This window comes from Ambystoma mexicanum, chromosome 8 (genome assembly GCF_040938575.1).
Source record: "Ambystoma mexicanum isolate Mex_15411 chromosome 8, UKY_AmexF1_1, whole genome shotgun sequence".
NCBI lineage: Eukaryota > Metazoa > Chordata > Amphibia > Caudata > Ambystomatidae > Ambystoma > Ambystoma mexicanum.
This window is the reverse complement of record NC_090929.1, coordinates 399,186,289-399,212,933: the sequence shown is the minus strand read 5'-3', so window position 1 is coordinate 399,212,933 and position 26,645 is coordinate 399,186,289. Positions and strand designations below refer to the sequence as shown.

Below are 26,645 nucleotides of genomic sequence, written 5' to 3'. Positions count from 1 at the left end.
GTTGCAACTCAATCCAGGGAATATGACTCCCTTCCCCAGGTTTGTCCGTTTGTTTGTTTGTTTTACTTATTTCTATAGCACACCTGACCCCGAGGTATCTGGGCTCATTTTTTGAGCAAAAAAGCAATTGTTATAGATAGAGTAATGTATAAAGTTACAATAGTACTTTTATAGGAAAAAACATAAGCAAGTTACAGAGTGGCATACATAGGCTGAGAAGAGGTTTCCACATGCATTTCAGTAAAAGGAAATGCCCCCCATAGGGCTCAATGGGCATGGGAGCGGGAGCTAAGAACGGGCCGATTACGACCGGCCCGTTGTTAGCTCCCTGGTCCCCTCGCGGTTTTACCAGGCGTCCTTACCGGGTCCCGCGAGGGGACCTCGTAATATTGCGGAATGGTGTTAACGGGCCCGCCACCATTAGAGGAGCCCATTAACCCATTCCGCAATTCTCATAATGAGGCCCAGGGTCTGAGGATTTCTGCTTTTCCCCAAGTTCTTCTCATTAGTGGTATATTTGTATCCCCTCAAATACATGACTTATGAAACTCTGTTCGTGTTTGTAAGCCTTAGGGAATTTGATTCCTGTGCTAGTTAGGAACTAGGAATGCTCTCTCCAGCTCCCTCCCAAGGCCCAAACCTTCCACTGTGGGCTCACCGGCTTCAGGACAGCTACCTTGGCTTCTCCGACCCCGCTCAGGTCCTTCTCAGTTTCCGCTTTCTCGCTCCATTTCGGGAGGAACATCGCTGGGGCTGGTGGCGGTCTGCGCATCGCTCCGGCTTCTCTCATCGGCACAAAGCTCATCTGCCTCGTGTCCTGCTTCAGCGTCACTCCGGGTTGCAAGAATGGATCTCTGTTCCAGACGCCGCCTCAGTCTTCTCCTTCGTGCCGCTTCATCACTGTCGTGTCCATGTGTCAGCTTGGGTCACTAGTTAGTTGGGTCTCTCTCGAGCTCTCCACGGCTCCATCTTTGTACTCCTGCGGTAGCGAAGATAGTCGTCTGGAGCCAATCGGATTCCCCCAACAGCTAGATGATTAACTTTGGTCTAGCTGAGCAATCTTCACTCTGGTTGGTCTCTACCACGTGTCAGTCTTTGTCACTGATATCACTGCATAGTGTTTAAGAGTTCCATGACTAAGTGTAGGGGAAATGTAAGGCTTACTGCCACAGTATGCCACGAGTGCATGAGGTACTGAAGGGGTGTCCAGAAAAGGGAATGGGGGATACCATGTCTTACCCAATGATGTCGCTTGACCCCACTGAGGGCCGCCTCTTCCCATGTGGTCCTCCCTCAAATAGCCACACCCAGGCCACATGAGAGGCTACCACTGAGGAAAAGAGTGATGACACGATCAGGTTCATCCCAGAACAGAGTGTGTTTTGGTACAGATGGAGCAGGCATTAAGGACGCCAATAGATGCAAGAGGAGGAAGAAGACCATGATTGCGATAAACTGCGGGGAGGAGGGTGGTGCAGTGGATCTGGAGAGTGCGGGGCAGCAGACAATGCCTGTGGCTTACTCAACTTAGTTGAGGCCACACACATAGCTACAGGCTGCTTTATGTCATTTTCTTCTCATATACCGCCCCCCTGGCCCTCTTGGGAATTTTGTCAAACTCTTATTAGATTTTCTAGCTGATTTGCAAATGCGCTACACCCATTTGGTGAATTTAGGGGACATCAATTTGAAATGTAATCTTCCTAGGTCCCCGGCCCTCAATTCATTCTTTGACAGTTTACTTGATCTTGACCTACATCAACTAGTACAGGGATCCATGCATAGACTGGGCAAAACACTAGATTTTATTTTTGCCAGTGAACCCTTGTTAACTGTACAATCAATAGAACCAGTGTTATGGTCAGACCACTTTCTAATAACCTGCCTGTTCAAAGATACAGGTCCTCCTGCTAAACCTTCAGCATCTAAAGTCTGGCTTCGCTCCTGGTTGTTCAAGGCTTAGTCTCAAGGCTTAGTCTGCTAAATGCACCCCCTCTTCTACTTCTCTTTCGCTACTATCTCATATTTTATGTGAGGCAGCCGATAAGATGGCTCCTCTGAGAATTGTACAACCACGAAGATTGCCCTCAGAACCTTGGTATGCGAACCAATTAAAAGCAGCCAGACTGAAAGTAAGACAGGCTGAATGTAAGTGGCGCAAACTTTATGATCCCCTCTATAGGGAATTTTGCAAGGCATGCCTCGCTGCCTACCACGCAGATATAAAAGCAGCAAAAACATAGTTTCTCTCTTAGAAAATCGGAGCTGCCTTGTGTAAAACTAAAGCATTGTTCTCTGTTGTCAAATCACTCTTTTCATCAGACACACTTACAGCGAAGGTTAGACCCTCGCAAGAATTATGTGACGACCTATCCCAATTTTTTGTAACCAAGATTGGAGATATTCGTCATAACATCGCAAACGCTGCAGCCACCCCTCTGAGTAACATAAATTGCCCCTCTCATCTCACACGCAAAGCTGGCCTTCCTTCCTCATGTTTTCAGAAGATACTGTACTAGCAGCAATTCAAAAGATTAAATCCTGCTTCCCTTCGGATGCTATTCCTATAGATATCATGAGAAAAATGTCTCCAGACCTTCTGACAATACTTACAGTAGCAGTGAATAATTCATGTCAATCTGGGCTGGTATTGCTTGAACTTAAAGCTGCACGAGTCGTTCCTCTTTTAAAAAAATCCATCACTTGACCCCACTGTTCTGGCTAACTTTTGTCCTATTTCCCTTCTCCCTTTTCTTTCTAAACTACTTGAATCTTTGGAATAACCACTTCTTTCTTCATTTCTTGAATCTTCTCATCTCCTCAACCCTGTGCATGCTGGCTTCAGGCCTAGCAGAGGCACAGCTAGTGCACTGGTCTCTGTCCAGGACGATATGATCAGGCTGGTAGACTCAGGGGGGGTTGGCACCCTGATACTGCTAGATCTGTCAGCATCATTCAACACTGTCGACCATCCCATCCTGGTGTCCCGACTGGTCCAGACAGGCATATCTTGCCAGGTACTAGCCTGGTCCACCTCGTTCTTGGCAGATCGTACACAGACTCTCTCCATGCAACCTTTTCTATCTGCTCCATGCCTTCTTAGCTGTGGAGTCTCGCAAGGGTTGTCTTTGTCTCCGATTCTATTTAACATCTATATTTGGGCACTTGTGTGTCTCATCCGCTCCTACGGTGTCAGGTGCTACTCTTATGCCGACGACACTCAGATCCTGATCCGCTTAGATCTTGATCAGGCTGAGATGTCGTCGTGCCTACGAGGATGCCAGGCTGCCGTGGGAGAATGGATGAACCACAACTGGCTCAAACTGAATGAGGACAGGACAGAGGTCCTGGTGGTTGGGTGTCCCCCGGATCCCTCACTCTGGATCTCTTCCTTCTGGCCCATCTCCCTTGGTGTCCTCCCCGTCCGTAGTTCTCTCAGCTTCTCGGTCTATGGCCAATCAAGTCGCAACCGTGTGTCAAGCAGGGCATTTTCAGCTGAGAATTTTGAAGAAGGCACTCCCTCTAATTCCTGTGCCCCTACGCCCTCCTGTGGTAGAGGCGTTGATACTATCCCATTGGACTACTGCAGCTCCTTGTATTTAGCCCAACCAAAGGCTTATCCAGAGACTTCAACACCTGCAGAATTTGGCAGCTCGGATGGCACCTGGCACCCCTTACGAAGCCTACATATCTTCAGTCTTGCGAGCGTTACACTGGCTACCTGTTAACCAGCGCATAAGGTTTAAGGCTCCATGTATAGTCCATCGTGCCACACATGATCTAGGTGCTGAATTTCTGCAGGCAAAATTCTCACGCTATTACCCCTACCGTCAACCCTGCTCGGCTTCGGCTGATCTGCTATCGTCGTACGAGGATTGGAGGTAGAGCTTTCTCTATAGTTGCTGCTAGACTATGGAACGAACTTCCAGCACTCTTAAAGAAACTCTTAAATCACATGGCCTTTAGGAAGGCGATTAAGACACTTCTCTTTTAGCCAGCTTGTTTTCCTTTCAGTGGATCTCCACACTGGATGTCTACCTCACTTTCCAGCGCCAAGATACCTTTGGGTGACCGTTGCGCTTAAGAAATTTCAAAATCAAATCATAAGGCTAGATATGTCATCATGTGATGATCTACTGTCATCATTGACCAAGGTACTGTCATCAAATAGAAGAACAAGTTACTTCTTACCTTGTAACGTTCGTTCGATGGGATGTTCCTCCGACGTATCCCTTATCTTAGTTATCTCTTTCCAGCTTTGCTGGCCTCGGCAATGTTTTCTCTCTAGAGGGCGCTGCGCGTCGACATCCGCCGAGTCGATGTCCCTCGACAGCCGCTGTATCGATGTCGACGTCATCCTGCCTATAAAGGCCGCGCGCAGCGTCCGTTGCTCAGTTCCGTTTTGTAGCCCACAATAATTCTTTCTGGACTAGACTAATCACCCTGAAGGAGCGTAAGATGCAACAACAAGGGAAGTAGTACTGCGGGGATGGATGGGAGGGTCGATAAGGAATACGTCGGAGGAACATCCCATCGAAAGAACGTTACAAGGTAAGAAGTAACTTGTTCTTCGAAGGGATTGTGTCCTCCGACGTATTCCTTATCTTAGATAGGCTCCCATAGCAGTATTCTGTTATTGGAGGTGGGAGTACTGACTTCATGCTTCCTCTTATTGATGAATAGAGTGCAATACTGCCCTTCCAAACCTACTTTCCTGACTGGAGGAGGAATCCAGGTTGTAAAACCGTGTAAAGGTATGGACGGACGACCATGTGGCAGCCGCACATATGTCTCGAATCGGCACTCCTCTTTTGAGGGCCGATGAGGCTGCGATACCTCTGGTCGAATGAGCCCTAAGATTTTGAGGGGGCTCTTTTCCTGCCAGTTTATAACATTCCAAAATGGCTAAAATAATCCATCTGGAAATGGTCTGCTTAGTTATCGGTAGCCCCAGCTTGTGACCTGCGTAGCCTACAAACAGTTGGTCTGCTTGTCTTATCCTAGCCAGTCTAATAATGTAAAAACTTAAAGCCCTTCTTGGGTCCAGCCTGTGTAACATCTCTTACTCTTTCCCCGGATGGGGAGGAGGATAGAAAGATGGAAGGGTAATCTTCTGTGTGATATGAAATTCAGAGACCACCTTTGGGAGGAAATTAGGCTTCTCTTGCAGAACAACTTTGTCTTTGTGAAAGATTGTATGAGGGGATTTACAAGAAAGAGCTTGTAACTCGCTCACCCTTCTAGCAGATGTAAGTGCTACTAATAAAACAGTCTTAAGGGTAAGAAACCTTAACAAACAAGAGTGGAGTGGTTCGAAAGGTGTGCCCATCAGGAAAGTTAGGACTAAATTTAAACCCCATAGAGGAACCTGGAATGGTCTTGGGGGATAAAAGTTAGTTAACCCCTTTAGAAACTGTATTACCAAGGGTAACTTGAAATAGGATGGTTCTTCCGCAGTGCGCTTAAAGTTGGTTAGCGCTGCGAGATAGCCCTTGATGGTGCCAACTTGAAGGCCTGAATTCGCTAAATAAAGTAGGAAGGACAAAACCATTGGTGTACCACATGAAAAGGGATCGATATTCTTTTCCCTACACCAGCTGCAAAATCTGTTCCAACGGCAGTGGTATAAAGATTTTGATGCTGGCCTTCTTGCCGAAAGCAACACCTCCATAACGTCATCAGGGAGGTCCCAATCCTTGTACCTCAGCCTTTCAGAAGCCAAGCGTGAAGGTTGAGGGTTTTGATGTCTGGATGGAGAACCTGACCTCCCTTCTGTGAGAGCAGATTCTCTCTGAGTGGAAGTCGAATTGGAGGGCAGATGGACAAGTCTAGAAGGTCCGGGTACCACGTTCTCCTGGCCCAATCTGGGGCAATTAGGATTTTGGTTTTCCGGAATCTTCTCAACCTCCTGATCATTTGAGGAATGACAGGGACTGGTGGAAACGCGTACAGGAGTGGAAACTCACAGTCCACTATGAACGCGTCTCCCAGAGCTCCTCTCGGGGGAAATTCCCTTGAGCAGAACAGATCGCACTTCCTGTTGACACTGGTGGTGAACAGATCCACCTGAGGGGTTCCCCAAAGGGCGAAGATCTCTTGAAGGACTTCCTGAGCTAGTTCCCACTCGTGGGAGACTGTGCTCTGCCTGCTCAGAGCATCCGCTATCAAGTTCTTCTCTCCCCCAAAACCAGAGTTGCATCGCCGCATTGCACAGTGGTAGTGATCCTACGCCTCCTCTTTTGTTGAGGTAATGCATGGCCACTGTGTTGTCCGTCATTATCAGGACATTCTTTCCTTGTACAGATGGCAGAAAAGCCTTCAGCGCAAGTCTGATGGCCCTCAGCTCTAACAGGTTGATGTGTAGTCTGGACTCCGATGGAGACCAACGACCGCTGATGGTCAAGTCGTTGGCATTGGCTCCCCACCCCGTGAGTGAGGTGTCTGTGACTACTGTTATCTCCGGCCATGGTTGCCAAAACAGTTCTCCTTTCAAGATGTTCTCCTGACTGGCCCACCACTGAAGGTCTCGAGCCACCCTGTCGGGAACCTGAAGAAGATCTGTCATTCTCCCTGAGAATTGTGACCACCGAGTTCTCAGTGCCCACTGGAGAGATCTCATTCTCAGGCGAGCCTCTGGCACTAGGAAAATGCAGGATGCCATGAGGCCTAGCAACCTCAAAAAGTCGAAGGCTGGGAGACGTTGGGCATTTTGAAACTTGGTGACCATCTGTAGAATATATTGAGCCCTCACCTCTGGTGGTGAGGCTTTTCCCAGGGAAGTGTCCAGGATCGCTCCGATGAACTGGAGTCTCTGCGATGGTATCATTTGTGACTTCTTTAAATTGAGGGAGAAGCCCAGTCTGTGAAGGGAGTGGCAAACATAATCTAGCTGGATCTGAGCTTGTTCCGAAGATACAGCTCTGATCAACCAATCGTCCAGGTAGGGGTAGACGTGAATCCCTTCCCTCCTTAGACTTGCAGCCACTACCGACATTACCTTGGTGAAGACCCTCGGGGCGGAGGTCAGCCCAAATGGCAGAACTCGAAATTGATAATGAGAGTTGCCAATTGAGAACCTCAGGTATTTCCTGTGTTTGAGATGGATTGGCACATGGAAATAAGCGTCCTGAAGGTCCAGAGACACCAACCAGTCCTGGAACTGAAGGGCCTGAAGGATCTGAGAGTGAGTTACCATCTTGAATTTGTCTTTCCTGAGGAATTTGTTCAATTCCCGCAAGTCCAAGATGGGTCTCAGCCCTCCGGCTTTCTTTGGTATGAGAAAGTAAGGGGAGTACCAGCCCTTGTTCCTCTCCGCTACAGGTACCGGTTCTATGGCACCTTTCTCTAGCAGGTCTAAAATTTCCTGCAAGAGGAGCGGATCTGGAGCTTTTTGAGAGCCGATCCCCGGTGGATGACTCCGAGGTATGCGTAGGAGAGGCAGGCAGTAACCTTGTCCAACTGTCTCCAATGCCCAAGCATCTGACGTGATAGCCTGCCATTCCGCCAGATGTTGAGTTAACCTGCCACCTACAGGTGTCTTGTGAGGGAAGTCCTCAGAGTGGTTTTGGGGCGGCTGATGCAGCTGCCGATGGTAAAGAGGCACCTGCTGTTGCTGCGGCTTTTGAATATCTACCCCGTCCACCTCGGGTAGTTCTTCTTTGTCCCCTTTGAGCCGGTCCTCCTCTACCTCTTCCGAATGCGGAGTAGAAGCGAAAAGACTTGCCTCTCGCAGAGGTTCCTGTGGGACGAAAAGCTGTCTGACGGATCGCAGCGCCTAGGGATTTTGCTGCTGCCTTTGATGTTTGCACTTTTTCTAAACTGTCATCCGCCTTTTTCCCAAACAAAGAAGAGCCATCAAATGGCATATTCAAGAGCCTGGCTTGCACATCTGGGGCTTAACCAGACTTTCTCAACCAAGCAAATCTTCTGGTTGTTGTACTTGCCGCCATTGCTCTGCTGATGCTGTCAGCCGAGTCAATGCCCGTCTGGAGGGCTTCGCACATAGCGTCTTTACCGTCCCTTATGATATTTAGGAACGCCTCCCTTTCTTCTCCCTCTGGGATGCAGTCAGCCGCTGTAGAAGCACACTCCCAAAGTGTATGGCTAAATCTAGCAAGGGTGCAAGTAGCATTAATAGATTTTAACGCCATGCTACATGCCGAAAAGACTTTCTTAGCCATAGCATCGTATTTCTTATCGTCCCTGTCCTGTGGGACGGTAGGGTAAGCAGTCTTGATGTCAGTAGATGCTGCCTGTACCACCAGACTTTCTGGGGATGGGTGTTTGGACAAAAACTCCGGGTCTGCAGAAGATACCCTATATTTAGCAGACAGTTTTTTATTTACTGCCGGGACGACATCTGGGGTTTCCCAGTTCGTCATTATTTTTCTTTGAAGAGCTTTATGAAAAGGTACTACAGGATCCTCCTGTGGAACTTCATCAAGAATATCCGTGAGGTCATCCTGTTGGAAAGCTGGTGAAGGTGTTGACCACCCCATAAATTCTGTAATCCTGGCCATTAAGGCTCTATAAGGGGTTTCAGCATGCTCCCCTGGGTCTGGCCTAGCGGACTCCACCTCTGGGGAAGTGTCTAAACCACGTGCCTCATGTAAGGAATCATGGAGTTCCTTTAATCTGCGTTCCTCTGAGGATAACTCCTCTTTAACTGGGGTTGCAGATCCCTGCAACTCAAATGGCTCTTCTTGATCAGACAGTTCTCCCTCTTCCATAATTGAAGACATTGTTCTCAATTGGTCTGAGCTCACAAAGGGTGTGAAACCCATCTCCAAGGCAGAGGGTGCCAAACTTGTCGTAATCGGCCTCGAAAACGTCGATGTCATCGACACCGACGTCGAAGGCTTCGAAAGTGGCGTCGAAAACAAAGGTGGAGGCCTCGAGGTCTTCGATAGAATCGGAATTCTGCTCAAGGATATCGACAATCTCGACGACATCGAAGACCTGGGAATAGCCACTGGGTGCGCCGCAACCGTGACTTTCCTTGGCGTCGACGCCGGTGTCGAGGATGGCGTTGAGTCGACAGACCCGTGTGTCGAAGGTCCCTTCGACAACGGCGTCGAAGACACCGACCTCGGCGTCGACGGAACCTTCGAAGGAGGATTCGAGGTCTTTGCTTTACTCGAGGGTTCGCGACGACTTGAGAAGCTTCCTTCGCCGGGTGCTGCGACTCGCAGTGTTTTGGACTTTCGGGTTTTTCGACCAGAGCATCGCTCTCGGCTTTCTTCGAGGGGGTCGAGGCCGCTTTCTCGAAGACGCTCATCATATTTTTTCGGAATTCCTCCCATTCAGCCCGGGAACTATGCTTCGTGGGGCAAGGGATTCTCTTAGGTGAAACAGAGGAAGAGGAGGACGAAGAAGGGGATCTTCGGCGTCTTCTTTTCGAGTGCTTCGATCTCGAAGAATGATGGGACCCGCTTCGAGACCTGGAGCGCGAATGGTGACAAGGAGACGAATGTCTCGACTTTGTCGAGGAAGAAGAAGCTTTAGAAGTCTTACCTTTTTCCAGCTTCCCCCTACGCTCCTTCAGGGCTTTAGCTGTCATGGACATACAGTCCTCACACTCCGAACAATGGTGTTCAGCTCCCAAACACCACAGATAGACCCTTTGAGGGTCCGTTATCGACATCTTTTTTCCTGGCTCCTATTGGGCCCTGTGTGTTCTATCTGCGTCCCTGGGCAGTGGTCTGCTACTCAGACTGCCGTAAGGACAGAGTCCCAAATTGAACAGAACCCCACTGAGGGCGTTCAGCAAATTTGACTTGCCTTGAGAAAGACCCTACGGGTCGAAACACGTGTCGGCTGACCAAACTTGCACACCAAGTTTCTAACAGTGTTTCTCAAAACACAAAAATGTTCTATGGAAAGATACACTCAAGAAAATTATCATAAATAAACGAATTACTTCGTACTAACCAAAGTGTTATGAATATCATTTCGGATCTCTAAACAAGATAACCAGGAGCAAAAAAACTCTTTTTCTTATCTACCAAACTGGGGCTCAGGCTAAACCCCAAAACTGCTCCTGTGATCTTGCCAAACTCACAATCAAAATGCAATGCAATTGATGCTCAGCACAGGCAGGTTCCATTCCTAGAACCCTCAACCCACAGTTCATTTTGATCATGTTAAGTAGCAAATGATTTAAGGAACAGCCCACTTTTTAACAAAACCCGACTGTCGTGCATCTCCATGTGCTGTTTTTACAGCCCACTCAACCAGTTTTTGTTGCACCATTGTTCCGTAGATTTTACCCAACACGTCTAGCAATGCGAACGGCCGATAGCTTTTTGGACTTGTTCTATCGCCTTTTTTAAATATCGGCACAATAATTGCTGACTTCTTTAGTGATGTTAACATTGCTTCAGCGTCATTTTGTATGGTCAGATGCTTGTGAGACTTTAACCAGTTTTTGTATCTCTGTTTCACAACTTTGATTTCTAACTTTCGTGCCTCCAATCCCAAGAAATGGGCCTGGCGGATTGCACGTCTCATCAGACGTTTGCCTTTTTGAACCTCCAGATCGACAGTATTTCCAAACAAAGTTCGAGTTTTTCAGCCCAACGTTCTTAGCTTTAAATTGCAGCAATAACTGATCGTACTATTTAAACAGTAGTCAGTTGACAATTGAGCAACTTCATGCTCCTTCAATCGTAGTCTGACCCTATTTGCATCTACCAAAATGTTGTGGTGCCACCTCAAATTAGGAGTCTTCAGCGATGTTAATATTTCAACTGTTAACATATTGTAATCGCTGCTGGCTTTGCTTAAGATCTTTAAGGATATAATTCGAGGATGCAGATTCGTAGACACAAAAATGTAGGCAATTGTTGATGACGAATCTGTACGATGCCAAGTTTGTGCCGGCGGAATGTCCCCAAAGGTGTCCCCATTCAACATGTGAAGCTGTCTAGCTTCCATCTCTTCCAGCCATTCTTTAGCTAGGATCTTTTTCTCTGGCGCCACTGGTTTGAAAAAGTAAATATTTAAATCCCCAAAGATCATGATGTTCGCTGCTTCCATAGTTTCTTGCAGACTATCCAGTATTATTGAAATCTACTCTATAAATTCTATTTTTCCTGCCCTCTGATGGTTCCAACACACATTCAGTATTGTTATTTCGTCAGTTACCTCAGCACAGGAGGTCTGCCTTGCAAACCTGGTTTCTTGAATAAATGGAGTATGATTGATTGACTTTAGAATCCTGAAGCCAGAGGTTCTGTCAACCAATATTAATAGTCCTGCCATCGGGTGCCCTTTCTCAAATTTTATTGCTGGATTCAAAGCCACTTAATATGTACTCAACATAGGAACTACGCTTCGCCAAGTTTCTTGCAAACAGGCAATGTGCAGACCACCCAACCAATTCAGGCTAAACAGATGCATAAAACCTAGCGTGTTCCAAGAGGCCACTATACACGCGAATGAGTTGATCTTTTCTTGGCATTATTGTTGAGAGTTCTTATTGAGCGTTGCGGCCAACCAACGTCAGTCTCCATTGACTTCCGTTGTATTTGGACATCTGGTACCGGTCTCCAAAAAATCATCACCTTGTGCACCGTGTATAGTAATTCGTATTTCTGTTTTAGAGGCCTTGTGTGGACTCCCCACCACCTCAGGCTTTGCGACTAGGTTTTTTCTAGCAGCGTGTACTTTGTCAAAAGTGTGGCTCAGAGATGCCCCGTTCCAGGTTTCCTTATGTCGACTGACTGCGGTCAAGCACTCTCTGCAACGTTCAGAAGACGTAGCGCTGTACTTTGTTGCAGGCAAGTTAGCGTATCATAGTTGACCCTATCCGATGGTGTAGTTTGTATCAAGTTGGACGCCTCCAACTTGTAGACCTCAAACCCCGCGAGAATAACGCTACGTTGGCCTCAAGAATAGTGGTAACTATTAATGACAAAGATACATGAAGGATCGCCTTGTCGTTCCGTTTTTCATTGGGGACCTCAACGATCCTTAGGTCGTTTGACGTTATAGCATGCAGGCACGGAATATGGTCAAATAGCCTGATGATGTTAGCCCGATTAAGAATCAATTTGTCTTTAGAGTCTAGACGCTCGATCATTAACTTAAAGTCTGGCGTCTTATCGCGCTCCCTTCTCGCATGGTTGCCTTTGCCAAATTGAGGTCTAATCCACAAACCTGATTGAGCGCCTGGTTGATTTTTACTCAGATTTTTGTGGCCACCTCCTGACGTCCCAGGAACCACCTGAGAACTCTGGGGGTTCACTTCCACATTCCTCTGTGTATCGTGGGGATTGTGCTGTGTACTCCCAAGTGGAGCACTTTTTTTTTTAGAATAGTGCATAACTTCAGCCTCTTTTCAAACATTGTCACGAACAATAGACTTAATGGAGCACAAGGGCCTGCTTCCAGGCTCGCCTGTTCTTCGACAAAACAGCAGGTTCTTGCTCTTTTTGACCCATAAGTCAGCGGTGGTGGGTCCCTCCCAGCTTGACATAAGTTCTTCTCCACCGCCGCTATCGGGCAGACCTCTATATCGTCGTGATGTACATTTATGTTGCACTCTGGTGCAACTACAGGCATAATAGCCTCCAGCATATTTTTCACACATTTTGCCAGCATACCTGTTTCCGTTGCGTCCTCAAGCTCAATATCGTCGTATGTAGACATATTTAAAAGATCAGCCGATATGTCATTGGATGGGAGTTCCAGAACCACCATATCCCGGTGAGGGGTTGCTTCCTTTGTCGCATCCGCCTGGTTCATATTTTTATTGCTCAAAGGTGGAGCCGGTACAGGTTTGTTGCTGTCTTTGGTCACGATTTGCACCAAATTTATGTTCCTCAAAAATGTCCTTGCTCCTAAATTTTTGTTATTTTTTCTGTCAGGCAAGTTTTTCGTTTTTTTGATGAATTTCACAGCTTTTGCTTGTACTTTCGGCATATTCATAGGGATCAAGGACCCACCACCAAAGATGGGAAATACATTAGGCTTCTCTGCAGCCTGAGCCACCGAAGCCGTGCTTTCCTCCAAACTTGTGTGTGATAACGTATTAGAGGCCGTTGCAGTTTGTTCATCAATACACATTTGCCTCTTAAGTGCTCTGGCCTTTTCAAAAGCAGTGTTGAATGAAATATCAGCAATTTCGTCACACTCGGATGAAGATCTAGACACTTGACCTTGTATATTTAGAGATGTTATATCCGCACTTAAGTGTGGCACAGAGACAGACACGTCGTTCCCAGCCACCACGGGAGCAGTAACTCGACGCTGCCTGGTCTATAATTGAAATTACATTTCCTAAAGAGGATATTTCTGCGGCACTGTGCACTCCCGTAAGAGCATCGCCAGGGGACTGTAGCGTCGGCCTGGAGCACTCAAATAGGGGCAGAATCGGTTCCTTTATTGCAGCGCTCGTAGAGACAGATTTGTTGCATTGCGGGAGCCCTGCAGCTCCTGTGCCCTCATGTTTAAATAATGAGAGTGCTTCTCTCGCCACTTCCGCAAAAAGTTTTTTGTCAATGGAATCATTGCACCTTTGGTCACACAGCGATCTGTAAAATGCGTCTAGCCTTTTAATCCCTTCATTGTAGTTGGTAAATGACTGACTATATGTTTGTTCCAGGTGACCCACTTTGGTCTTTATTAGAGCCATCAGAGTTGTAAGAGCTTTGGTCGATTCGTTAAAATTTTCGTATAGTTTCATGAAGGGGGCCAAAGAAATTGCCATGGAAGAAATTATCGTGGCTTGCAACTCAGCTGGTAACACAGACTCCTTTACCTCCAAGTCAGGGACCTGGGTTCCCCGCTTCTGAATGCTCTTATGCCTGTGCACCCTTCCACGCCTTATTTTCAGAAATGGTCGCTCTATAATTGAGGAGTCAGAAAAGTCGCCCATGTCTGATTCGACAGAGCTGGAGAGGAGTCGATTCTGACTTCGCTGGTTCACATCTTTCAAATCTGCACGTTTCGAAATGGTTGTTATTTTTTGTGAGTTCAACTGGTTAAACGATAGGCCGTGCGTGGAGGTCTCACTCTCGCCGTCACTCAACGGCTTCCTTCGTTTGTAACTTACATTGGACCATATGTCTTCATTTGGTTCAGTCAGTTGAGCGTTATGACGCTTCACAGCTGTTTTTTGCATTTGGGCAAGATGCGGCAATGCATCTTTTTGTAATTTGCTGATGCATGCTTTATTCATTGAAATCAAACTGTGCAGTACCTTATTGGCGACCTCTAAAGAGTCCTGACATTTGTCACACTAAGACCGGCCTTGCACCCACGAGTTGCGGTGAAGTAATGATCGCTTCTAAGTTTGCAAACTCTTCCGACATAACTTGAGGCAAGCAAAATACTTCATCATTGTGTTCTGTTTCCATCGACCTGTGTAAGGTGCGGGTCGGCAAGCTTTCACACGGAGGTTCATCAAGATTATTTGTCACGCTTACAGAGCTCAACAACACACCTCCTTTGGCATTCAAGGGTGAACTGGAGGGTGCCAAAGACCCGGCCGGTGCTTTTGCATTACAGGTGACGTGGATGGCTTGATTATGGCTTTCAGCAAGGGACAGACCCCTCGTCACCCTCCCTCTCAGACTGAAGCGTCACTTGCCCCGGTCTTCGGCAACGCATATTGGACGAGAGGCGGCCGCACAAGACCGGCCTCAGTCGTGGCTCCACCTCCCCCGCCCAAACACTCGGCCTCCGAACGTAGTGAGCACAGCAGACCGCGGCCATCGGCCACCACACTCGGTAAGTCAACATTCTCAGCTTTATTAGAGTTTTTGAGTTGGAGGGACTTCTTGTTTGCCCCAGTGTTGCCAGGTGCTGGGGTGGAAGCCGTTTGCTGCAAAAATGGTTCATTGTCATTAACGTTGTATAGAAGTGCAGTGCCAACAGTTGAACCCGCCCCCAGAGCGGAGCATGTCTCGGATTTGCAGCACAATCTGAAAGGGTCAGACTGTGGTCGCAAGACATGCAGTTAGAGGGCCCCACTGTAGCAATGAGGGGGCTTACATTAGGCTCTTCAGTAGTGGAGCTGCAAGAGTAAAAACGACTTGCATTGCGAGGGCTGAAACATTGTACGGTGCTACGTCCTTCGATGCCTTCTGGACACTCGCGTTTTTTCTGAGCCCTCGTCCACAGTACGGGCGTAGCCTGTGTAGACATCACCGTCAAAACGCTGGTCTCTCGCGGCCGGTCGCCACTCGCCAAACAGCGGTAGATTCAGCCCTTTCTCCACACGGCTTACGCCACAAGGGCACGCGAGGCGGCCTTTTAAGGTCAGCTGGTTTGAAACCTTAAAGGCACACGCACCTCATCTTCCACAAACACAGGAGCCGGGAAAGATTTCCAAAGTTCACTCGCCAAACAGCCTAACAGCCGGTAGATTCAGCCCTTTCTCCATAGGGCTTACCATGGTTATTGAGGATATCTGCTGGTGTGAAAAAGCACGTCATGTTTTTGAGGATCCTGGTTACTGTGGGCTAAGAGACCAGTGTAACTTAACAGAAAGTTGCAGGGTAGGGGTCTCCCCAAGTATGTCAGGGGCGTATGGTGAATCAAGGATACCTGGCTCCAGTGTGTTTCATGTTTCTGGGACGAAAACCTGAGAAGCAGATTTGCCTAGCTCGGAACTCCTATACCGATGAGCAGATACAAGTAGGACCTGAAAGTATTAATTTCATGTAGGTTATGCCGCATGATCCATATCACATTCAAGTTTGGAATTCGCGGCACCCACAGAAGAACAAGGATAGAAACACAGTGAAACATCCACGTTACAATGATCTTCTTGGACATCTGATTCTGCAAAAATCATCACTCGATAAAGAGCTTCAGGAGGTGAGGCTCAGACAGTAGCATTGTGCTTAGGTTTCCAATGAAATATATAGAGGATTGTGTCTTCCCGTTTGTACACTCTGCATATGATTAATGTATGTTGTATTTGTCTCCCTCTGGCTTTGTTTCACCCAAACTACTTCAACTACATCATGATAGTAATCTGTGAAATTCATCTATGAATCTTTACAATTTTTGAGAGATGCCGGTTTGCTAAGTTTTATCGAAAATAGGTTGTAATTGCACCAGCTGGCACTAGAGGGTGAAATTACAAGGATACACATCTGTGCATGGGAAGAAATATGTCTATGTGAATGCTTCTCTAAAGACTTTGTGTTGTAATCTGAACTCTACACTGGATGGCAACACTGAGAAGCAGTTCCCAATTGTGCCACCAGGTTGCAGGGTAGCCAGCACGTTGGCCAATTGAGAGACACAGGATATAAAAGTACAGATATAGGAATGGGCAAAGTATATGTAACTTCTTTAAAAACATTAACTAGATGAGATCCAAGCGCTAATCTAATGCAGAACTTACAAAATATTAGTAGGGAGCAGGTAGTTCGAAAAGCTGTTTTTACTATTTGTTAAGTAGAATTAATATCAACATTTTGCAGGCAATCGTTTCGTAGTTTGAATGGTTTCATAAATATCCATTTACTGAATAGTAATGTATATCCAGACTTTTAAATGATCCCTTGCATTAATATTGTTTTCAATGAATATATTACATCTTAATCTAAAAAGCAAACAAAGTGAGTATTTGTTAGATCCCATTATTGATATACATAGTAATGCTACTGGGTAATGAAAATATGACCAGAAAATAAATATTGGGTTCACTAACATTGATCTATTATGATTTTCTCCATGTCTTCTTTTATCCGGTTAGTAGCGTGTAATCGTTTCATTGTGGAATGAAGCTTCTTCTCATGTTCGGCCAGGGTCTTACGAAGTCTAATTATTTCCATTTTCATTTGTTCATCCTTGAAAAGATGAAAAAAACAACAAGAAGTTAAATTACATGAAGAAAATTAGTCCCTTTGGGTTCAACAACTTACTTGCCTACAGTAGTGTTCTTTCTGGAGAATTAGCCCTTCCTCTTGAAGATTCCTGGTCTATCGCAGAAATATATTTCTTGGTGCAAGTCTGGCTTCAAAACAATTTCATCTACCAGGGGGTGCACAGCAACTCAAAGTAGGCATTGGGGGTGCCCCTGACTCAGATATGAAGTCATTGTTGTCCCTTGTGGATAAAGGAACTGCAGAACTACCATAGGTTGAGAGCATTCAGAGGGGACGGTGAATGAGCAATGCAGAATCTTTCAGAGGAAGGACAAATCCATTGAAAAGAACTCTAGGTAAGTAATTTGTTCTTCCAACAGATTGTTTCCTCCGACAGATTTGTCAACTTTGAAAGACTCCCATAGCAGTAAAGCACTTCGACGGAGCAGAGCAAGAAAGCAGCACCTACACAAGCAAATTCTGAATAAAGAATGACTGCCCCGAACATCCAACAAAGTTTCCAATATATCTGCTGTTTTTTCTCCCTTAATGGTGTCAGTAGGTATATCTGTGGGCTTCCAGTTAGACCAAAAGTGTCCTTTAAAACCCATTTAATAAAAGACATCTCAGTCAGCAACGTCTCTAGTTTGCCTGCTAAGGGAGATTAAATCTGTAATTCCCCCCCGACACGTTTTCGTAAGTAGTGCAGAATTTGGTTGTAAAACACATTGATGGAGGGAATATCTAAATCGGAGATCATCTCTGCTTCGAGTGGCTCGGTTAGTGGATGGGAAACAAAACGTGCTCATATCTCACCTCCCCTTGCTGAATTACTGGCTTCCTATGGAAGCAAGGACATGTTTTAAACTGGGCTGTATAGCATACAAACCCAATGTTTTGTATAAACTACCATATTTGTAGAATACATTAAAAATAGGCCATGGATTTCAGTCGCTAACAAGCAAATCAGAACTTCATTTTTAAATCCCTAAAGTCTCTAAAGCAAAAATTACCAACCAATGTCTTTCAGTTGTAGTTCCTAGTCTCTGGAGCTCTTGGTCTCTGGAAATTTGATTAGCACCCGACTTAATATTTTGTAAAATGATTAATACTGTTAGGTTTCTGGACTTTTGTCTGTTTTAATTGCTGTACTGCGCCCCGAGGTCTATGGGCAGTTTTTGGAAATTATAAAATCTACTAAATAAAGTGTAAAAAAAATAATAATACGCAAACCGGGCACCTTAAAGAGCAAGGAGTGTAGGCAATCATATTTTAGGAATGTGTGCAATGATGTACATGCAGCCGCATGACAGATGTCAATGAAAGGGACACCCGATCCCTAGAGGAGACCTCTTGTGATATGAGGTCGAAGAGAGCAGGAAATCGGGCACAGAGAAGGTCCAACAAAAGAATGGGTCAAAATCTTTCCCCTGACACCAGTTGAACATTTTACACCAGCTGCAGACCTCAACAGATAGGCCCTGCTCCTTGTATCTCATCCGCTCAGCAGTCAAAATGAAGATTCAGGCTGTTCCTGTTCAGACGGGGGACTCAATCCTCTGATTAGATCTGTAAATCAACTCTTACAAGAGGTGCCACGGTTAAGAGATGGACTTTTCTAGAAGTTCCAGGTACCATGTCCTCCTTGCCCAGTCCGGAGCAAGGAGAATCAATATGGAACCTAACATCCAGAGTGTTCTGAAAACCAGATGGATGAGTTTAACTGGTGGGGGCAGAGGGGGGGGGGTCGCATAGAGTACATCTAAGTTCCACTCTTAATCAATGGGCCCGTCAGCAGTCCATTTAGGGGAAATTCCCTACAGCAGAACAACTTGCACTTCTGGTTCAAGCTGAAAGTAAAGAATTCTACTTAAGAGGTCTCCAGGAGGCAGAGATCTCACCCAGGACTTTCTGGCACAGCTCCTGTTTGTGGAAGACTAACAAACCATACCACCTGTGAAGAATCTGTGGATGTCGTCCATTTTCCCCTAGTGGGAGACCTTTTCTATGGGGCCAGGGTGGTTCGTCCAATGTACAATAGTCCCTCTGGGGGTGGTACACATGAGGCGGGATCACATGGGAGAGGAAGCCCCTTATGGGATTAGGGACGACCATCCCCAGAGACCACGGTATCCCTGCCAATCACCTAACCCTAGACACTCTTCCTACAACCCTAAGATCAACCCCTTCCCCAATAGCCTAATGAGTTATAATCGCGTTCAAAGAAGCGATCCTCACTTTCTGTGGAATCCCTAGGAGCCCTGCCTCTCTGCGCTGGTTGCCAGGTCCGACACCGTCTATGCGGAAAAAGGGACTGAGGGGAGGCGCCGGAGAGTAGGGGCTTCGGCAGGGCACTTCCATGCCTGAGCCCTGTGCGCTATACTAAATTTAAAGGGGAAGCTCAATTTTTCGCTGCTAAGGGTCCCGGTACTGTCTTCACGTTGGGGGTTGCCCACAAGGATGGAGGAAAGGGGACGGGATGTATGAGTATAGGGAGGAGCTGAAAGATATACTATTGGCAACCACTGAGACGACGAAGAAGAAGAACGCATGGAGCAATGCAGAGTGCCCCCCACAGCCAACGCGAGCAGTCTAGACAACTTGGAATAATTACTGGGACGAAGAGGAGAAGAAGAGCCGTGAAGAGTACTGCAAAGAACCAAAATGAGCAGCATCTTTATAGTCACAGTACCTGGCAGGAACGTGAACCAGGTCTGTCCCGCAACAAGAGAAGCTTAAGGGTCTAGTACTAACCAAACCAAAAGCAACATGAATCAGCTTCCTCATGGCGGTACTGTGGAGAAACGGGCCCCCAAGTATCCGAAGGCAAAGAAGAGGGGTCTGGGACCCACCACTATGTGAGAACAACACGAGTCACACTAACAACCCTACTGGCATGGAAGTGAACCAAGTTGGCCCAAGCAGAAAGAGAAAGAAACAAGAGAACTGCCATGAGAAGGAACCAGGGCAAGGGAGACGTTGCAGCTGGTTGTTGTGTTACAAGAAACTGAGTATTGTTAAGAGGGGTAACCAGGGCAAGGGAATCATTGCCCCCGGTTGTTGTGAAGCTTGTATTACAGGGAAATATCTAAGAGCTTAATGGAACTTTGTTTTTACATTTAATAACTTTGGGTTTGGAACTTATGTTATTTGGAGTTCTCTTGAAAAGAGTAAAAGGGCTTGAAGAGAGACATTCTTTCAGAATAACTTTTCCCCCACTTTGATTGGATCTACAACCTATTCTTCCGAGTTAATTTATTTTATTTATCTATTGTTTGCTTGATAGCCGCTTACACAGAAAGTAAATACTGTTTCAAAGTGCCAACAGGGCAACAGGGAGGGGACAAGGGATGAGAAACAATTAAAATACATAACAAATATTAAATACAGTGGGAGGTGGGGGGGGGGAGACAAGCCATGTGAGTGTTTAGAACATGTAAGTGCAGAAGGGAGAGGGAATGGATAGGTGCTGGGGTGCTCATGGGTGAGCAACAGGTGACGCGCAAGCTAGGGTAAGTGCGAGTCTTCATGGGTGGACGGTGAGTCGAGGTAAGTTCTGAGGATAGACAGAAGCTGGGACAGTTCGGTCTGGGAGGTAAGGGCCCCGAGGATGCATAAGGGCCCTGAACACCAAACAAGCAACTGTGAGATTTGCAGAGTAGAGAGGGAGAGAAGGAGGAGGTAAAGAGGAAGGTCTTGAGGATCTTCCAGAATTTAAGAAAGTCCTGCTCAAGACGAAGTGGGAGGGGGACGCTGTTCCAAAGAAGGGAGCCAGCTGAGGAAAGCGATTTACCTCCTGCCCTTTGTTTAGCGAAATGCTTTACACACAAGGAGTTTGCCAGAGGAGCGCAGAGGTCTGAGGGGGACTATTTAGTAAGAGAGATTTTCAGATAGAGCAGTCCCGGCCCCAGACAGCCTTGTGGCTGATACAAAGGGATTTGAATGTAATCCTTGAAGCAACCAGGAACCAGTGAAGACTTTTTAGGGCAGGAGAGATGTGGTCCCTGGGCTTGAGACCAAAGATAAGGATAAGTCTTGCTGCCCTATTCTGGATTAGCTGGAGAGGTTGCAGAGTCGAAGACGGTAGACTCAGGAGGAGACTATTGCAATAGTGAAGCCTAGAGAGAACCAGGGCTCGGGTAACATTAAGCTTCTGGGGGAAGGTGAGAAAAGGTAGAATTCCTTTGAGATGGAAGAGCTGAAAGTGTGAGGGAGGGAGGAAGGAGAGAGAGAGGAGTTGAAGATGACTCAGAGGTTTCTAGCTTCAGAAGAGGGAGCAGGGGGAGAGCCCATGGAAAAGGCCAGAGTGAAGGGAAGAAGGCGGGTGCATGGGTCCCAAACAGAAGGAGCTCCATTTTTCTGTCATTGAGGCAGAGATCACTGGAAGCAGAAAGGCAGTCAGGCATGATAGACAGCACAAATGAAAATAAATATATAAGAGGGTCAGCAAGAAGTTTGAAGGAGAGTTGTGTGTCGTTGGCATAACATAACACTGGAAGTTGGGGAGAAGGAGGAGATTAGTAAGGTAAGGTAGATGTTAAATAGCCAAGGCGAGAGAATAGAGCCCTGGGGGACACCACATGTGGAGAAGGAAGTAGGAGAGGAGAAGTAGGAGAGGAGAAGGTGCCCAGGATGACTTGGGAGGAGTGGTCGGGTAGGAAGATGGTCAGCCAGTCTAGTGCCCGCTCTGAGATACCACAGGTGTCATGGAGCCTTTGTATGAGGATGGAGTGGTTGACCGTGTCAAATGCAGAGGAGAGATCAAGAAGAATGAGGACAGCAGGGGAGTTGGAGTCCAGGGATGCAAGCAGTTCTTCACAGGTTATCAGAAGAGCTGTTTCAGTGCCTCTGGATGCTTGGAATCCAAATTCATGGCCATGGAGACTGCCAACAAGTTCAGTGTGAGAGTTTAGTTGGGACAGAGCCAACTTCTCCAGCAGTTTCCCCAGGAAGGGGTTGATGGCGCTGGGGCGGTATTTGGCTGGACGGGAAGGGTCCGCTGATGTTTTTTTAAGGAGGGGGCGCACAAGGAGGTGCGCGTGGGAGTAGGGGAAAGAACCCGAAGAAAAGGAGTGGTTACAGAGATCAGCGAGTTCAGGGGCGAGAGAGCCAATGTTATCCATGATGGTTCTGGTTGAGCAAGGGGACACCTGTTTGGAAAAGACCTTCATGGAGTGGACAACTCTGGTGACTGCTTCCAGTGAGACACGGGCAAAGGAGGAGAAGGGTGGGTGGCCAAGGGAGGCAAGGGGGTGAGGGATGGGTTGGGAGAGTGAGTGACAAGGCTGTTCAGGATGTCCTGAGTTTTGGTGGTAAAGTGAGTGGCGAGTGCGTTGCAGAGCCTGAGAAAAAATAGGGGAGGAGGATACTGCAGAAGGGTTGGCAAGTTCCCTGCAGATTTTGGAAAGTTCAGCCGTGTTGTTGGCTGTGCAGATACGTGTGCCTGAATGTGGGCCATTTTCTTGGCACAAATAGAAAATCTGTATTGCCTTTGGAGCAGGGGGCAGGCCAGTTTGTCAGAGGATGAACCTGAGTTTTGCCACTTCTGTTCTGCAGCTCTGCACTTCGTTTCAGGTCTGCAAGATCAGGGTGGTACCAAGTGTTGCGCTTAGAGGCGGGTTTCAAGCATATCCTCATGACTGGGGCAAGAATGTTAAAGGTGTTGGTGATGGACAGGTGGAAGTTGCTGAGAGCAGTGTCAATGGTAGAGCCTGAGTTGGGAGGGCAAGGGGGGATAAAGGTGGAAGTGAAGGCAGCAGCTGACACTCGTTTCATCAGACGGATGTTCGTGAACGAGGTTGGCAGGGCTTTTGGAGGAGTGGTCCCAAGGCCATAGGGACTCCGGTAGGAGGGGAGAAGAGTGGTCAGACCAAGAGAGAGGGGTGACCAGGGGTGATAAGAGAGGGAGGTCGGAGTGGATGAGGGCGTCCACAGTGTGTCCAGCAGAGTGGGTGGGGCCAGAAGGGAGAATGGAGAGAGATAGAGAGTAGACCTTTTATTCTTTATAGTTTAGTCAATAGTGTGAGGGATGGAAATATGGGTTGGACTTGTAACAGTGGACTATTTGATTTAGACAAAGACATCCTGACAGTTTCTTTAGTTTTGGTTGAGGTAGGGAAACCCCTCTTAGCCCTAGGGAAAGGTAGAAGTTTCCCCAACCCCCACCCTTTTTCTTTCAATAAATGTTTATGTCAATCAACATGAACCCAGTGTGTCCGAGTCCTACATCTACACCCTTATACACACCTCCTGCTGGAATAGTGCCTGGCCACAGTATTGTCCATGAGGACCTGCAAAAAAGTTATCCACACTGATGCAAGAACAGCTGCAATGACCAACATGATGACAAGCAAAAATATTGGGTTGACACGTTTCATCTACCTGAATCGCTCATTACCATGTTATCCAAGTGAGCTCCACAGACCTTCAGCGAGCCATTCATGGCACCAGCCACCTGTGAGACCAACAGTGGTTGAAAGCTTCCCCTTCTTGCAAATTGCCCCTGAAGGGTTAGCACAGGATATTCTGTGATGCTTTGTTCGAGATCTGCATGAGATATGTCATGCCGCCCTCTGTATCCTGAGCCCCCCCCTACCCCCCGGGGCCGCTGCATGCCAGCTCACAGCATGGGAAAGCCCAACGCGGAACATGTGGAATTGAAAGCAGCACGGAAATAGCTAAGTGAAGGATCAGTGGGTGGTTTGGGCGTGGGTGTGATGGGGCAGCCCCCCCCCCCCCACTGAAAGGGTGGGGGTTGGTGAGGGTGAGATGCACTAAGGAGGTCCTGCAGCATATGCTCACTCGCACCTGGCTGGGAGCGGAGAGGAAATTTTTGAGGTTGAGGGAAAAGACAAAACACCATGATCTCCTCCCCACACTCCTACCACTGACCTCTGCTGAACGCTCCCCATTCACTATCTCACTTTGTCTTCATCTCCCTCTCTCTCTAAGATACATTGTATACCATGTACAACAAGGATATGGGAACTGCCAGATCGGGAGAGGGGGCACTTTGGAGACTCTACTCATTACCATAAGTGAAGTGCTAAGGGTTATGGGAATCATGAAAGTTTGGTTAAGAGAAAGGGCTGCTTGAGATATGAAAACTCTAGGCATTCATTTAGTCTTCCCTGGTATGTTGGTAGACAGACTGAGAACTGTCTCAAATCTCACTAACTTGCTCAAGCGGTCTGCTCAGTGGGCCTAGATACATTTCTTGCCTGTCAGAACAACAAACAGAATTTGACAGGTGATTGGGGCAGGGGCCAGAAACCCTTGTTGTTTCACCTAGAATCTACCCCCCCACTCTTTCCAACAAGCCTCAAATCCCCTTACACAGTGCACATATTCACAGGCCAAACATGAGTGACCCCCAGCACCCCCTGCCTGGTCTTGGGACAAGTTCATAACATCTTTATGGATGGCATTGGGTGTTAAACATGGAAAGTACAGACCACAACTAATAGGGGTCATTTTCAGGCTACCAGAGAAGACAGTCAGTGCAGCATTCCTTTTCCTGGCCAGAGTTTCTATGTGGTCACCCAAAGGAGAAAGAATATTTTGAAAACATTACTGCAGAATTGACACCAGCACTTTGCATATCGTCGCTAGTACAACCCACACCAAAACAGTCATGCTCATTGAAGCTGGATGAGATAAGTTAAAATATATCAAATAAAGCTAAATAAACCATACTTCAGGCATGCTTACATTTACGGTACAAAGTGCCAGGGTAAAAAAAAAACTCACAATCAAAAGTCAGAATGCATAAATTAATCAGGGTGCTGAACCAAGTAACTTGGCCATGGCCCAGGCGGTCTTTAACTTCTCTAAGGACTCACTGGACTTAAGAGCCAAAAAAGGCTGATCCCTGAAAGAGAATGCCCAACTTTTTCTTCTGTATGTTAGGAGTAAATCTATACTTTGTCATCCCTGAGTGTTTGCATTTGACCGCTCCCCTGTCCACTGATCGGGCCATGCAAGGTTGCCGTCTGCCGTCCCGACCACATTGCAGGAAGTGTGTGAGTAGCAGGCAAAAGTAAAATTGGCTTTCACAGTCCAAAGGGACAAGCTATCCCAGGCAAACATTCCCCCCCATACCCCCTGAGTGTGTCCAGTTTCTTGCTCTCCATGTCAGGAGGGTGGCTAGGAAAGGAGGCTGCCTAGCAGTGGAAGATTGAACCACCAGACTCTATGCAGTGGGTTGGAGGGACAATAAAACCAGGGCTGAAGGAGCAGGCTTGTATTTTTTTGCAAAATCTCTGCAGACAGCGAAGGGCCAAGGCATATTTCTCCACACAGAAAAGACTGAGCCCAAGATCGCCAAGATGAAAGGGGACAGGAAGTCCTTGAGGCAACGCTGCTTTTTAATGTCTGCGAAGGCATGCAGCTTTTTAATGAATGTTGATCCCTTAGTCACCAGGCCCTCCTAAGCCTTTGTGAATGTGCAAAGGATAGGCACACTTATGGATCAACTGGGGCAGTTTGCGTAAACTCCATTTCAGGAGCGGTGTCAAGACCACTAGCCCTCTAAAGTTGATGGTTAAGTGTCGTACCCTTAAGGTCTCACCACCCTTTTACATGATGTTGTAAATGGGGTGTAATAGGGAGGAATGCCGGATCACCCGCACAGACTGGGTCCCCAGGGCAGGGACTTCCACATTAGGACTAGCCATGCTACCATCTTTTTAAGAGGAACCAACAGACTGACACTGGTAAATTGTCCGACCTAACATTTGCGGCCTGTGGAGCTTTTCATTATTTGACCACAACCTGAACAACAGAAAAATGCAGATCGATTCCACATGGAGAGAGTAGACCAGCATAGAAGACATGCAGGTCACATTCGCTCCCGTTGCAGAGCTCTGTATGTGCACACAAATGGAGAAGTAGTGAATCCAAAGTTGGCAGGCTTTGTTGTCGCAGAAGCCCGAATAACTACACACACTTGAAAACACTTTTGAGCAAAGCAATCCCAAAGGCAGGGGGAGCACTGTGCATTGCGGCCACTCATTAAGAGGAAGCAAGCCAAGGGGGAGGACTATAAAAACACCCGAAGGATAGAGCAAAGAGAAGGCATTTAGAGTAGTAGAGCAAAAAGCAGAGCGATGGATGTGAGGGAGTAGGTTGCGGAATTTAAGGTGCATGAGGAGGAGGAGGAGGGGTGCAGAGCTGGTGCAGTGGTAAGGAACAAGTTACTTACCTGTAACGTATGTTCTGCAGCATGGGCCTTACATGGATTCACATGCTCATAAACATTCCCCATCATCAGGCTGGGAATCCTCTGTAACATTAAAGCAGTTTTGTTTTAAAGCTAAAAACGGCTTGTCGCTTCTAGAGCCTATTGCTGTCACTTTGGGTCATATACTGTCCCAGCCAATGATATTCGTCCTCCTAAGCTCCACCCCTGGTGGCCATCTGCAGATTTGGTTGCGCACTCAAAGTGACAGTAGGAACCAAGAACAGCCAGAGAGGGGAAGGGGGGAGGGTTTGCATGCGAATCCATGCAAGACCCATGCTGAAGAACAGGAGTTACAGGTAAGTAACTTGTTTCTTTTCCAGCATGGGGTCTTACATGGATTCACATGCTCATGAATAGTATTACACAGCAGTACATATACACATCCATGGAAGGTGGCAAGGCTCACAGAAGCAATACACTTACCCCTGGAACAGACTCACCCCATGCAAACAGGTTGCGAAGCAATGCTTGGATGACCCAGGACACTTCCCTGGAATCCCTGTTGACACAGTAGAATCTTGTGAAGGTGCGGGTAGACCTCCACGTAGCAGCCCTGCAGATGTTAAGCAGGGGAACAC

At 47.1% G+C, this 26,645-nt stretch overlaps 1 protein-coding gene across 5 annotated transcripts in view; it reads right to left on the bottom strand.

The window, feature by feature from the left end:
• The window catches only part of CDK5RAP2 (CDK5 regulatory subunit associated protein 2), a 2,172,192-nt gene that overhangs the window by 115,413 nt on the left and 2,030,134 nt on the right, over window positions 1-26,645 (bottom strand). For all 5 annotated transcript variants that reach the window (XM_069609888.1, XM_069609889.1, XM_069609892.1 and 2 more), the window contains one exon: window positions 16,670-16,808. In XM_069609888.1, the coding sequence (XP_069465989.1) occupies window positions 16,670-16,808 (139 nt within the window). The remainder of the gene's footprint in view (window positions 1-16,669; window positions 16,809-26,645) is intronic.